This window comes from Zeus faber (genome assembly GCF_960531495.2).
Source record: "Zeus faber genome assembly, chromosome: 13".
In the NCBI taxonomy this organism is placed as follows: domain Eukaryota; kingdom Metazoa; phylum Chordata; class Actinopteri; order Zeiformes; family Zeidae; genus Zeus; species Zeus faber.
Window position 1 is genome coordinate 1,628,561 of NC_137198.1, and position 15,571 is coordinate 1,644,131.

At 47.5% G+C, this 15,571-nt stretch overlaps 1 protein-coding gene across 3 annotated transcripts in view; it reads left to right on the plus strand.

Moving 5' to 3' along the window:
• Positions 1–15,571, plus strand: part of syne2b (spectrin repeat containing, nuclear envelope 2b) — a 159,734-nt gene that overhangs the window by 87,604 nt on the left and 56,559 nt on the right. For all 3 annotated transcript variants that reach the window (XM_080011861.1, XM_080011863.1, XM_080011862.1), the window contains 12 exons: positions 2,075–2,218; positions 2,572–2,712; positions 3,305–3,481; positions 3,585–3,722; positions 3,825–4,010; positions 4,212–4,325; positions 4,554–4,706; positions 5,061–5,192; positions 5,344–5,481; positions 8,965–9,060; positions 9,454–9,537; positions 13,676–13,891. In XM_080011861.1, the coding sequence (XP_079867987.1) occupies positions 2,075–2,218; positions 2,572–2,712; positions 3,305–3,481; positions 3,585–3,722; positions 3,825–4,010; positions 4,212–4,325; positions 4,554–4,706; positions 5,061–5,192; positions 5,344–5,481; positions 8,965–9,060; positions 9,454–9,537; positions 13,676–13,891 (1,719 nt within the window). The remainder of the gene's footprint in view (positions 1–2,074; positions 2,219–2,571; positions 2,713–3,304; positions 3,482–3,584; positions 3,723–3,824; positions 4,011–4,211; positions 4,326–4,553; positions 4,707–5,060; positions 5,193–5,343; positions 5,482–8,964; positions 9,061–9,453; positions 9,538–13,675; positions 13,892–15,571) is intronic.

Here is a 15,571-nt window from a genome sequence, read left to right on the forward strand (position 1 = left end):
TGAATTTAGCAGAATGTGGTAAATATTGAGTGAAAACAGGAATTCGATTTGGATTTACCTGAAAGCGGCATTAAAATTGTTTTGATAAGTTTTTAATAGACTCGGCTGACACATGCAGTAAACGCGATTGGACATATCATCATAAATTTGGATTGGGTCGGGGACGTTGTAGTCGTCCCCTGAGGACGGCGGAGGACAGGACAACATTTACACCTGCTGGACATCCACATGATCGCAGAAGGACTTTTGAAGCATTGCACAGTTGTAACAGGAGGAAACAACACAGAGAAACACACAGTGAGACACTCCCAGTGACAAAGGCTTAGTTTGGTATTGGTCCCTGAGAGGGACCCGCAGTGACCGTGGTGGATCTTGGCTGCTTTATTGGCACTGACGTTGAAAGGGTTACTGTTTTTATTCCCAAAAATGTTCTGTCCTTTAAGAGGCTCCAGCAGCGTCAACCCAGAGGACGCCGCAGCGTTTTGGCGATAACGAGAAAACCCGACCCTCAGAACACAGTTTCAGTTCAGTGCCACACCCATCCAGCCCCAAACACAATGACAGGTTGTAGGTGAGGCAAGTCAAACAGCTGATGATCACTGCTCCTCTGAGTCATCCTCCCAAAATGCACACGGGGGTCCGTGCGGAAGCAGAAAGCAACTCAGGGAACCAAAACAATGATGGTTCATTGATGATTTTCCGTTTTTTAAACTTTTCACGACCTTCAGAGCCATCGAGTGCCGCCTGCAGACCTGCAGATGGGGTCAGATGTGTAGGATCTGACCCCGTCTGACCTGGTTTGGTCTGGCATCCAATGTGGGCAGATTTAATTGTTGATTTGATTCAGTGTCCATTCCGACGTCAGGGAGAGAACAGTGAACGTACCATCCAGACGAAGTCCAATCAGAACTTAGTGAAGTTTGACTATTAAATCGTTAGAACCTCTTGAAGGACCTCCGGGGGTCCCCGAACCACGCGTTGAGAACCACTGGTCCAAGCTGTCCAGCGCGCAGCATTTGAACTCAACCGTTTGCTTGGCATGGGGCCCGGGGGCCGTTAGGTGGGCGACCCCCTCCTCCTCCTCCAGCCACAAAGAGAGCAATGCCTTTGTCCCAGGCCCGCAGGGGCCAACACCCCTCCACCCCTCCACCCCTCTGCTCCACCCCTCCATCCCTCCACCCCTCCACCCCTCCATCCCTCCATCTCTCCTCTCTTCACCTCTGAAGAGGTTCTGTGATGCTGGGGCCCCCGTCCCCTCCTCCTCCTCTCTGGTACCAGACACCTTTTGTTTGCTGCTGTAAGTGGATCTTCCAGGTGGCCCCTGTGGCCAAATCCCAGAGCAGCACACACACACACACACACACACACACACACACACACACACACACACACACACACACACACACACACACACACACAGACAGACAGACAGACAGACAGACACACGCTCTCTTTCCCAGGACAACACCCGCATCCTCCCTCTCTTCTCTTTTTCCTGGTTTTCTCTGCGTTTCTGTTGTTTTTTCTGGGTGGTTTCTTCCTTTTTTCTCGTTGGCGTCGTCGTTTTATTGTAAACCTCACCATATGTAATCGTTGCACCGTTGCATCATGGGATATTTTATTACAAACTGCGGCTGTTATGACGTGATCATTTATTACATTCTAGAAAGTCATTGAATAATATTCAGTTCCAAGATTCTCTTCAATGAAGAGGCTTCAGGGAAACGTCCTTTTTGCAGAACCTGACTTTGTGAGAGGACTGCTTGGTTCCCCCTTGAGGAAACCTTGTTTGAAGGGGGTCAAGGGTCAAGAGATGCAACTTGTCATGTGGAACTTCATGAAGCTTCCAAGATTTAAATCTTGTGGTTTCGTTTCTTTTCTGCCACCAGGACAGTCAGGTTCCTCTGGCTCCTGTGCTTTCTCAACCTCTTTGTCTTTTTTGACATTTCCACTTCCTTTTCACCTTCATCGTCTTCTTCATCTTCTTCTCCACCATCATCATCATCATCATCATCATCTCCTTCGACATTATTTTTTTTTCTGGTTTGACTCATTTGACTCGGTTCTCTCTCAGGACGTTCACAGCCGGCTGTGTACCCAGAAGGCCTTGCTGCAGTGCATCATGGACGACCTCAGGAAGAAGTACAGCCTGATGCCCGTGGACCTGGAGGCCCTGCTACAGGAAGTGACTCGGTCCCTGCAGGAAGTGGAGGCCAAGGTAAAGTGGAGGAGGAATTGTATCTTGACTCTGAGCTGTTTTTGAGTCCTGAAGTGATTGGGCTCATGTAGTGACATGTACTTCCAACTGGGTGACTGACTTCGTTAAAACTTGTCAAAAGGCTTCAGTTGACAAAGATTGCATTAGAGTCAACTTATTTCAACTGGTGAGTTAACATTATGTCAAACTAGTCGGTGGTGCACAGGGCTCTGCTGCTAGGTGACGACAGCAGAGGTTTAAAAGTTTTAAGGTCACCTCCAGTATTTTTTTACGTTTGCACTGTCTTTTTCTGTTTTCTGTTTTTTTGGGGTTTTTTTTGTATTTTTCAATGTCACCCCCTGGTTGGCCTCTAGGTGGCAGAGGCAGTAGAGAGGAGTGGCCCCCTCCACAGGCTGGGGGCTAAGCTGTCTGAGGTCCAGGCCGGTCTGGGGTCAGTCCAAGGGAAACTGGACAAGAGGAGTCCCACTGTGGCCGAGGCAGAGAGCTTGCAGAAGGTCAGTCACAACGTGTCTCCTCTACCTACCCCCAAAATACTGTCAAATTATTGATATCAAGATATCAAAAATAATGAAAAAAGTGAAAAATATCAGTATATTAAATTTTGCCAATATCACCCAGAGTCATTCCATTGACCACTTAAGAAACAAGTGTTTGTTTAAGACAAAGTAAGATGAAAGGACCTGCTTTGCACAATATTCTGTTATAGTTCAGCTCATTGGTCCAAGGTTTATGGAATGTTTACAGTAATACTAAGATACTCAACTGTTGATTTTATGAAGAAAAAACTGCCATCATTATATTTTTCAGCCAATAGTGATGATCACTATTGGCTGAAAAATCTAAATATGGCAGTGAGCTGCATATAAAATATATCAAAACACATTATATTTTGATATATTTTAAATGCAGCTTCTGACTTGCTCGACTTACTTGTTTAGTCCTCATATTGCCAGCTCATCTTGTTTAAAGCTTTTTCTAGATGGATATAAACCACCTATACCTCAAAGTGTGTGTGTGTGTGTGTGTGTGTGTGTGTGTGTGTGTGTGTGTGTGTGTGTGTGTGTGTGTGTGTGTGTGTGCATGCAGCGTGTGTGGGACGAGCTGGACGTCTGGCACTCCCGCATGGCGACGCTGGAGGCGGAGGTGCAGGACCTGGAGCGGCCAGAGGAGGCGCTGGTCCTGTCAGACCGACTGGCTGAGGTCCAGCAGCTCCACTCTCAGCTGGCCAAACGGGTGGAGCAGAGGACGGGCTTCTTCACCAAGGTGACTATGCCATCAGCCCCTGTCTCTCTAATAGGATTGAACTTTTGAGCTACCCGCTGCTTATATACACACAGTTATTAACTGCATTCTGTGGTGCGTAAAGATCCACACGTGGCTCCAGGAGCACCAAGAGATGATCAGCAGTTCCAAAAGCTGGATGAATGAAGCTCAGTGCTGGCTCACTGCTCCCTGCATCTACACCACAGCCAAATGTCTGGACAGTCACGTGCACGCTCTCAAGGTTAGCGCATTTGAAAAGTCACAGCATTTCAGGAGTTGAATTCACATGAATTGTTCTGTTGGCAAACAAGAAATGTCCTTCCTTTAACCCTTTCTGGTGCAGATGGTGTTGGACGATTCCCAGCAGATCCGGATCACCCTGCAGAGCTTCGGCTCGGCGCTGAGCGACATGTCCAGGGTGTACGACGTGGCAGCGCTGCAGGAGCAGCTGCTGGAGGCCGATCGGCAGGTGGAGGCCGTTCAGAAGAGCTTCGTGGCTCCGCTGTCCCAGCTGGAGCACGCCGCCGCCGTGAGCACCTTCAACACGCGCTTTGAGACCCTGTGGCTCTCGAATATCAATGGACCATTGTCATCCATCTCAAAATGTGTTCATAGTTTCTGCAGAGTGTGGTTGTTGTTATTCCAAAGCCGTGGTTTGGGGACCCCCGTCGTCTTCTCCGCCGGCTCTACTTTGCTGCGATGCGGAGATTGACAACGTCTCTCTCTCTAGGAGGTGGAAGCCATCGAGAGCGAGGTGAGGAACATGGAGAAGGACATGGCGGGAATCAAATCTCTGCTCGCCTCTCCAGAGACGCTGCCCAGCCCCAGGGAGGAAAGCCTCAAGGTCTGTCTGTCTGTCTGTCTGTCTGTCTGTCTGTCTGTCTGCTCATTGGTCTTTGAACCTTCAACTCTGAACATTTCAAGTCACTGCCATTGCACCGTCATTCAGCTTCCATCTGCTGCATCTCCATCCTCTTGAGAACAGCCTTTGCCTTCAAGTCTGCGTTGGAGCTGCTTCTACCTCGCACTGTCACTGTGATTATTGATTATTGATTTTGGTCGCCCTCTACAGGTGATCGAGGACAAGATCCAGTCGATGAGGAGTACCGTGGCTGAGATCCAGAAGTGTAAGCCGGGGCTGTGCCTGCCGGAGCAGGCTGAGCAGACCCTGACGGTGTTCAGCATCGTAGACCAATTCCAGAGCCTCCTCCTGGGACTGGAGAAGGTCAGTTTGTTGGACCGATCCATGGATTGGTTGATCAATCACCCAATCTGCCTGTAGCTTTATATAGATTTGTAATATTTTTAATTTCCTCTTTTTCTATTTCATTTGAATTGATGAATCAATAGAAATGTATCATATCAATTGTATTTGATTGATCAATAATCAAGGTAATCAACATTTAAATATCATTGTCAATAGTTAATATGACCCTTTAATCTTTGTTGATGCTATGTTCTCAAATTGACTTTTTCATGTGATGCTAATTGAATCCCTCATGGGAGAATTATCAATATCAGGATCACTAATATTACTAAGGTTATTAAAGATTACATTTGTCTTTCATTCCTCTTGCAGAAAGTTCCTGCTCTGTTCTTCCAACAGCCTCCCACCCCGACAACGGCCAAGAGCCCCTCGGTTCACACAGTGCTGCCGGCATCGAACCAGCCGAGCAAAGACCAGACCACACCCAGCTCAGAGGGAGCGGAGGTCGGGTGCTGTTACGTTGTTCTATCATTAGATTAGGAAACGGATCCAGTGCCAGGGACAGGACATTGAATTGACATGCTGTTACCTTGTTATTTTCATGATGAGCATGTAGCAGATGGTAGATAACGTACCTCCACGTGTTGCCTCCCAGGGGCCCAGCGTGGAGCAGGGACGCATCAGGATCTCCCACGTTGAGGAGGACGTGTTGGGGAGGTCTGGAGCCGCCCCGGTAACTGTGGAGCCGCCGTCTCCACAACAGTGGCTTGACTGGGGAACGGTTGGCACTCAGGTAGGGAGCTGGGGGGAGGTTTTGGGACAGGTACGGTGCCTAGGGAGGTTAGAGCTAGGGGCCCCAGCCTCCTTCCTAATGGACACTACTTCACGCGGTAAAACGGTGAATTTTATTATTATTATTATTATTATTATTAATAATAATAATAATAATAATAATAATAATAATAATAATAATAATAATAATAATAATAATTAAAATAATAATAACTGGGATTTCTATATCGCCTTTCACAAACCCAAGGAAACTTTACAATGGAAAAAACAAAGAACAAGACAGGGTAGATAAATCATTATAAATGAAAAATGGTCAGGGACAGTCGGCCTCGCTGAACATGTAGGTTTTGTGGAGGTTTTTGAAGGTGGCCAGGGATGGACCACTTTGAATGTCAGTTGGGAGAGATTTCCAGAGGGTGGGGGCTGCCACACTGAAGGCTCTGTCCCCGAAGGTTCATTCCTAGTGCGAGGGGTGGAGAGCAGACCCGTGTCCGAGGACCGCAGCTTCCGGGACGGGGCGTAGGGGTGGAGGAGGTCAGCTAGGTACTGCGGGGCGTAGGGGTGGAGGAGGTCAGCTAGGTACTGCGGGGCGTAGGGGTGGAGGAGGTCAGTTAGGTACTGCGGGGAAAGGGCGTGGAGAGATTTGTAGGTTAGTAGTAGGGTTTTATAGGAAATATGAGATTTGACAGGGAGCCAGTGGAGATGGATGAGGGTGGGGGTGATGTGCTGCCAGGGCTTGGTGCGGGTGAGAACTCTAGCAGCAGAATTTTGAACAGACCGTGGTGGTGTATGATCTGACCAAGGGGGAGCATGTAGATGGTGAAGAGGAGGGGCCCAAGAACGGAGCCTTGAGGAACGCCTTGGTCGACTGGGCCAGGGGAGGAGCAGGAGTCTCCGATAGAGACAAACTGCTTCCTCTTGGTGAGGTAGGATTGGAACCAGGAGAGTGCTGTACCGGAGAGGCCAAGGTTACCAGATAGACAGTTGAGGAGGATAGTGTGGGAAACTGTGTCGAAGGCAGCTGAGGGGTCGAGGAGGATGAGGATACTGATGATACTGATCGAAGGGGTTCGTGAAGCTCATGGTTGGACATGTGCTTGGAGTTGGGGGGCAACTGCTCGTTCCAGGATTTTGCTTAGGAATTGGAGGCTGGAGATCGACCGGTAGTGGTTAGGGTTGTCCAGGTCGAGGCCAGGCTTTTTTATTATCAGTGTGACTGAGGCCATTTTGAAGTTGGTGGGAACCGTGCTGGATTGGAGGGAGGGTTAGGGTTAGGTGTTGATGATTGCCACCATGACAGGGGAGAGGGCAGTTAGGCATGCCTTGACTAGGGCTGTGGGCATGGGGTCCAGAGAGCAGGTGGAGGCCTTGGCCTTGGTGACCAGCATAGTAATTTGCGCCACGTCCACTGGGGAGAAGGAGGAGAGACAGCACTGGGGTGGGCAGGAAGCTGGGGGTGCAACACCCTGTGGTTGGGGTGTGTGTGGGAGGGCAGGCGATTGGAGTTGCTGGTAGATGGTGTCCACTTTGGCCTGGAAAACCTCCTGGAACATGGAGCAGTGGTCAGAGGGGTTGGAGGATTGAGGGGGATCAGGGTGGCGGAGCAGCCGGTTAATAGTGGAGAACAGCATTCTGGGGTGGTTTTGCTGATTGCCAATGAGGGTGGAGTAATATTGGATCTTGGTTTTGGAGAGAGCTTCTTTGATGAACTCACATGCTGTTTGAAGGCCTCAAGGTGGACAGTGAGGCCAGATCTTCTGTAGAGCCTCTCCAGCTGACGGCCACTGGCCTTCATGGTGTGGAGTTCAGAGGATTACCAGGGGGCAGGGGGCAGTGAAGAGACAGTCCGGGTTGTGAGGGGGGCAAGAGAGCTGAGGCTGAGGGAGAGGGCAGAGTTGTAGTGGGCAACCAAGCCATCCACCGTGGTGTCAGGCGGATCTGGGGCCAGGCGGGTCGCGAGGGTGTTGATCAGGGCGGGTATGCTCAATGACTTGAGGTTCCTGAACATGTGAACGTGTGAACACGTTCCAGGAAAAGTGAACAGGACAGCCTGGTGGTCAATGTGGTAAGTGCAACACACACACACCTGAGAAAAATCGAAAGCATTCCATACATTCCATTTTGGGTTGCATGTGTTAGAATGAATAGCAATTGAATAGTGAACAAAAATTAAGGCTGCTATTTAATAATGGAAGTGGCTATTTAATGTTTTGCACCTTAAATTGAAGACGGATGGAGTGAGATGCAGCATTAAAACAAACAGGTTACATCAAGTATGATGATGTTAGTCAAGAACATGCGCAGAATAACTGATCAACATACATAAGAATAAAAGCAAAGAAACAAAATGAAAAATATAAAAGGAGAAAATGTTCAAAACGTGTATGTTTATTCTAACATACGTCGAACATAAAGGAGAAATCCAGGAAAAGCTAATTTTTAGCAGGTCACCATCCCAGCAGTGGACTCCTAACCCCACCTTTACAACTTGTGCTCGTTCCTGTGTTTCTGTGGCAGCAGCTGGGGCACGGCGGTGCACTGCAGGCTGACGAGGAGAAAGAGGGGATGAGGGCGGAGGAGGTGAGGGAGGAGGCGCAGGGGGGTGTAGGGACTCTGCGGTGGCTCTTGGAAGTTTTCCTGGGCGTCGACTCTGAGGTACAGAACCCCGAGAGCCGGCACAACTCGCCCAGCTTTCCAGTGGTTCCTTTTGGGCGACCTCTATTCCTCCCTGGTGCCTAACTTCCTCCTTGCGGGTCTCAAGAATAAATTCACAACATTCATTGGTCAAATAGAAACAAAATTGTAAAGTGGAATGATATGATCACATACTGTAGTGCTAGTCTGAATGAATGATAAGAAAACGACCCGAGATGTATTATGATGTGAGGTCTGAACTATTAGAGAAGTTAATGTGATTTAATATTACATCAACATATTGTTCAATTTGATGCCAGTTATTAGCGTGGATGAATACATTAACATTTAAATTCAGAAGCATCATGTGATCATTTTGGATGTCTGAGGGAACACATTATTATGGTGATAATGAGATTTTCGGTGCCCGGTCCTCTGTTTGACCAAATGATGTCTACGCCTCTTGGGACATGAAGCTTCATCCTCCACCGCCACCTCCTTCACGTCACCTTCATCACTTCCTACTTCTCTTCATCACCTCCTCTCTCCACTCCTTTCGTAAACCTATTTGGTCCAAAATCCTTTGATTAATCGACAGAAAAGGCAATGTATCACGGTTTCCGCTTGGTTGTCCTCGCTGTACAATGTCTTTGTGCATCTGTGTGGACTTCTCCCTCCAGAGCATCAAGTGATGTTTGACGTTTGTAATCGATGACAATGTCCAAATGCACAGAAAAATCAGAACATGTCATTTTGTTGAATCAACCACTTGAAGACCATGGTCTTTGACCTAATGTCCCAAAACTGTAATAATTCCCATTACGATGGTTCTCTCATCGCTTGGCAACAGGGTTCTGCGGGCGGAGCCGCGGAGGCTGAGGCTCTTCCTGGACTGAGCCTGGACTCTGCTGAGCGGACAGAAACGCAGCCCAAAGAGGAGACGGAGGTAAACAAACAGTTAACAATACACCCACTGATGCACAAACCTTGGACACATCCTCAGTGTTGTTTCCTGGATTCACTGGGTGTTTCGGGTCTCATCAGGTCGGCACCGAAATATGACACTGAATTGAAATATAATGAGGATGATGAAAATGATTAGTGCAATAAATAATCACTTTGACGTGTATATAACGACGATTACCGAGGGAACTTATGAGGGAATCCACGATGACGTCGCAGGCGATCGTCAAGTTGCTGAAGTGGGAAAAGATTCAGTCCAAAAGGAAGTGATACCATGTCTGTTATTTGTCCAGAAGAGTCCCCTCCCCTGAATCTGCAGCCGGTCACAATGACTCCCCCTGGTGTGTATTCTAACCCCGGTGGTGTTCTTCTTCAGGAGGTGGAGGCAGGAGCCAGCAAGTCCGAGGCCTTGTCCAAACCCCTGGCCACGGTCAGGACGCAGTCCCTGCATGGCAGCATGGTAAACACAACCTCCACCGTAAACCCGACCGAGTCCGACCCCGAGTCCCAGCAGCGATGTGTAGTCTCCTAGACGTAGGACTGTAGAACTCCCGAGGATTCCAGGACTTTTCAAACCTTTTCGAACCTGGAACTCTTGGAATGCTCTAGAACCATCTCTCTCTCTGTCTCTGTCTCTCTCTCTCTTCAGCCTTTAAGGCTCACTCTTCCTTTCTGTCTTCGGTGCATTGACATGGACGTCCATGGCGCCCGTTTGCGTCGGACTACTTCCTGAGCTTTTCTGGGGAAATGAATGTAAATGAATAAGTATCTGATGAGCAGTGGAGTGTTTGTTTTTGTTTTTTTTTACTGATTCCCATTTGGGAGAAACTGTCCATTCAGTGTCCCTCTCAACCTGCTTGTGAGGCTGGTGTGACCGCCGTGTGGAGAAAGAAAAGCATTGCATTCACAAAGCTTCCACATTGATAAACATACGATAATATAATTCATGTCTGGGGGGGGCACCCGGAGAAAGACAGAACTTTTCAAACTTAAACTTAAAACCTTCTGCACTCAGCATGCGGGGCGGCGTGACAAGCCGCTCAGTCCCTGGTATCGTTCTGCATGGACCTTAATTCTAATGATTTATTGTGTTTTATAATAATAATAATAATAATAAAAAACAACAACAACAGTCCTTTTAAGTTTACATAAGTTGTACTAATAGCCATATTTACAAACCATGTTTTATATTGTATTATACTAGTTTACTAGGGAATGGTGTTTTCAGATGAGTTACGTACAGTAATATAATAGGCGTTTGGTTGTTGACACTTTCTTATCTAAATTATAATTATTAAGCTTCATAAAGTGAATATTAAAGATGTGTTGATTTACCTGCTTCACATGTGCATCTGCCCTTTGTCGACTTCCCAAGCTGAACACTGTAATAATTTGTGGGTTGTGCTGTTTACATAATTAACTGATTAATTGGTTAACGTCTTAAAGACCCTGTGTAATGACTCTGCCGTTGCCGTGGCAGCGGCAGGATGGGATGGAGACACCGTTCTGCTTCACGCATTCTCTTTAAACTTCCTACACTTCTACAATGATTAAAAAAAATAATAATAATATAACAGGCCATGAAAATGCACTGATTTTACAACAGTGATGACTGTTGGGCTGGGTGGTGGACAGGATCTGACAATTTCATTCAGATTCCGATAGAAAGAGACGGGATTCCATTCAATATCTATTCAATCCCATATTCATGACATATATATATATATATATATATATATATATATATGTGTGTATATCAGTTATACTGACATTTTATACATAAGGAAGATCGCTACCAACTTTTTAGTTTCCCATACGATGCGCATTACATACAGAAATTAGGTTTTCATATTCTGGGAAAATGGAACTTGGAACTTCCAACCAAGCATCAATATCAAAATCATCAGATCAACTCAGAAACTGAAACAATAGAATTGAGTGTTGATTTTTTTCTACCCAGCCCTGACGGTGCATAACAGCGAGCTGCACTCAGGACAAAACCTTGTTGCTCATGACTTTTCTAATACGTACGACAGTTTTGGCTGAACCACAGAGCAGTCAGTTCCAAAATGCAGTGGTGTCAATCAAAGACATGCATCCACTCCTGCATCGCTATTTGGTTTATTTGAACAAATAACAAGGTTTTTACCTGGAAACAGCTCGTCAGGTGTCTTACATATTTGCATGAACTGTTCTGTAGATTTGTCTTTTTTGTTCCGTGACACTTTGTGAAGCTAACGAAGCGAAACCAGGGAAAACAAACAAAAAAATGCAAATAAATCCACAACAATGATCCACACTCCGTCTATGTTTCTGTGTCAGGAGCTCATGAAGGGGGAGAGGGGGCTTGCATGGAGGGGGGATGACAGCTGCCCCGAGGCAACGAAGACACACCACACACACACACCTGCCCAGCACACACACACACCTGCCCAGCACACACACACACCTGCCCAGCACACACACACACCTGCCCAGCACACACACACTCCGGCCAGTTGCATGCACGCCCCCTGTAGGCTGAGAGTAGAGGACACTCGGGCCAGGTCTGTGGGGGCCGGTGGAGGTCCAGCTCCACCGGCTTCTCCACCCTCTGTGGAGGTTCTGCTGCGGGAACCCGCACGCGCAGCCCCACCAGGCGCCCCGCCCGGCCCCCTCCTCAACTCCAGCCCCCTGCAGCAGGACAACTCCGAGGGCTGGAATCCCCCAGCGGTCCTGGTAAGCGCCGTAAGCACACTGCTCCAGAATTGGCAACTTTTTGGAATCTGAGATTTCGCACATCAGGAGTCAAACCTGTAAAGACATCACACATCGGCCATTCTCGGTTTTACTTCACGCCAACGAATCCGTGAGTGATCTCGAAGCATTTACAGATACTGACAAGTGCAGAGTTGACGCCACGACTGCACTCACGCAAAATAACAACCTTTTGTTTGGGTGACCAGTTGACTAATTGAAGATCTGACCAATCACGGGGCAGTTCCGTGCTGCAGTGTTGGGTTCACTCACACGCCTGGTGAATGGTTTGATTCCCTTTGCATTTGCACTTATATTTTTTACCAGTTGTAGAACTTGAGTACGGACTCAAAGTGTTAAGTTTGAAATGGCTCCGTCCGGTGTAGTTGAATTGGTCTCAAACAACACAGACTCATTGCATATTACATAGATGCATATTAATTCAAATATGATTTCATTATTTTAAACCCTGACCCACGTACAGTAAATGACTTTTGTTTTTTTTACAGTCAAGGCCAGAAACAAATAAAACCACCTCAGGGAAGACATCAAATAAAGCCCTAAATAAACAGACTGACTCCCGTTCTGACCGGCGCTGTACGCGCAGTTGAGTTTGACAAACGTGGCTCTGAAGCCGCTCTCCGAGCTTTTCTTTTTCGTTTGTTCTGCTGCGTGTGCATTCGTCTCTGTTGACGTCCAAACTGGATTGTGTTGACTCTTGGCGGGGACTCGCTCGAGCAACCAACCTTCCTTCGTTTCCTCGTGTCCACTGAACCATCGCAGCCGTGACATGAAGGAGTCTTTCAATGCACTGGGACCAAAGGTTTAATCTGACGACCGATGCCTCAAATTCCTCAAAAACACTTCTGACTAAAATAACAAGCAGCCCCAAACAAGTATATAGTATGTATATGTATATAGTAGATATAGTATAAGTACATAGAAAACTGAAAACATTGATCACATTTGAAAAATGCTTTGATGTAAAACTACGTTTACTGTAAGATGCACGTTTTAAGTTCTGCAAAATAAAGGTTTAGCACATGAAAGTCGACAGAGCGATGAGGGAAAAAGAAAATAGATGAAAAGTAGAGGATGAGAAGGAAGTACTCCAAGTACTCCGACTTTCTACTTCAATAGAAGTACAACATGAGTAGTAAAAGTGAAAGTACCACATTAACATTCTACATAAGTACATAAGTACTTGTTCTTAAAGTCCAAAGTTTTCGAATCTGAACATAGTTGAGTACGTTCAGATATTCGAATAATGTATTTAAGTAAAGTTGCAAAGTACTTTTCAACTTTCCACCGCTGGGACTGGGAGCTGAAGTAGGAAGTGGGACGGAGCAACACTCAGCTGATAGACGACCAACCACCTGTTTCAACTCCACAACTCCACCCCTTTAGCCTGAGGCCTGTCTCTCTCTCTCTCTCTCTCTGTCTGTCTCTCTCTCTCTCTCTCTCTCCCTGTCTGTCTCTCTCTCTCTCTCTCTCTCTGTCTCGTTGTCACTGGAGCCTGGTGGTGCTTCAGGAAGTGTTTTTTTGTGCCACAGGTGGGTGGAGCAGTGTGGGGACAAAAAGAAAGAGTAGAGTAGAGGAAGAGCGAGACTGAGGAGCGAGTGAAAGAGAGAGAGAGTGAAGGGAGGGACGGGAGCTTCGTAGACATTTGTCAGCGTGGGAAATAGATCTAAGATCACCAACCCTAAACCTCGGAGATGACTCTGTCAACGTAGCTTACAACACACCGTGCACTGTGGCCTGCTGTGTGTGTGTGTGTGTGTGTGTGTGTGTGTGTGTGTGTGTGTGTGTGTGTGTGTGTCTGTGTGTGCGTGTGTGCGTGTGTGCGCGCATCGGTGTCCCAGGGCCCAGCGGAGCCTCAGCTGGCCGGGTCAGGGTCCGTCCAGGAGCTCCATGAGTTCCTGCATAGGGCCACCCAGGTGGAGGTTTGGCTGCAGGGGGCCCAGAGAAGCCTGGCCACCGGGACCATGTCCAGCGCCGCCGGGGCCAGATCCAGGTCCGCCTGGACCCGATCCAGCAGCATGCAGGACGATGTAGAGCAGCAACTCCTCACCTGCCAGGTAGGGAACACACATTTAGGAGACAACATGGAGGAAAGCCCTCCAACTGCACCAACTGTTGAAACTCATGACCAGCGTCGAAGGCGCGTTCTGGACGGTGTTAGTTTCACAGGACTAGTCCGGTGAAGTACGTATGGTTCCGGCTCCAGATGTATAAATCCTTTAGTGGATTAACTGGGGTGGACAGGTTTTGACGTCGACACGTCACACGCGTCACTTCCGTTGTGAATGAGACGTCACAGAATTATTGCTGACGCTGAAAAATTGCAAAACCTTCAGAGGGTTTACACTTCCTGCGGATGCTCAGCCCGTCATGGAACAGCCCGTCATGGAAATCTCTTACAAGTTGAAATGTTTTGGCGGGGCACGGCATCGGGCCCGTGGCAAGCGTACGCTGTTTTGGACGAGCACAGGTCACGTGACAGAGGGTCTGACCTTTGAGAAGGTTCCAAACCAGCGGATTTCTCAGAGCAGACGGGTACGGACGGCGCCGGCCAATAGATGGTACCGCGGCTTAACAGTGTTTTTAACTTCCTGCCGACAGCAAACGGCAGAGACGAGCGGCGGTGGGACAACGTAATCTCTAAGTCGTCCCGTGTTCTGCTGTCTGAGTAACCGGGAAGACTTCCTCTGTGGGATGGAGTCTGGACAAACACAGGAGTTAGATCAGACCGGCGGTCGGGGGGCGGGGCCCAGCAAACAGCCGCCTCTGCCTTTCACCTTCCTCCGGCGCCTGCGCTGCGCCGTCAGACGGTGAATTCAAATTCCAATTTTTTTCAGAAACATGAGAAGTTATAACATCTTCATTTCTGTAGCAACTTTAAAAACACAGTCTACAAAGTGCTCAGATCACAAATTTAAAAGGCAAAGGAACATTTATAAACAGGAATTCAATTAATTCATTAAGTTGTAAAAAGCACATGAACAGACAAAAGATAAATTACAAAATGATCATAAGAAATAGAAAATAAAAAATAAGTAAAAGATAAAATGAATAAAGAAAGGGGGCGACATCACACAGAAGTAGATCTATAAAAATGGGCTTTGAGAAGTGATTTAAAACAAGTCACTGACTCCTCAGGCAGGTCCTTCCAAAGCCGTGGGGCCCTGACAGAAAAGGCGCGGTCACCTATAGTTCTCAGTCTGGACTTTGGAACAGCCAGGAGGACTCAGGCCACGCCCGCCTGACCAGCTGAGGCTGCGCACTGGCTCAAGAAAAAGTGATCAGTAAAATGTTGACATGGATTCTGAACTAAACAGGAGCCAATGGAGCCAGGAGGGGGGTGATGTCATGTCATGTCATGTCATGTCATGTCATGTGATGTGATGTGATGTCATGTGATGCCATGTGATGTCATGTGATGCCATGTCATGTGATGTGATGTGATGTGATGTCACGTGATGCCATGTGATGTCATGTGATGTCATGTGATGTGATGTGATGTGATGCCATGTGATGCCATGTGATGTCATGTGATGTCATGTGATGTGATGTGATGTGATGCCATGTGATGCCATGTGATGCCATGTGATGTGATGTGATGTGATGCCATGTGATGTCATGTGATGTCATGTCATGTCATGTGATGCGATGTGATGTCATGTGATGTGATGCCATGTGATGTCATGTGATGTCATGTCATGTGATGTGATGTGATGCCATATGATGCCATGTGATGC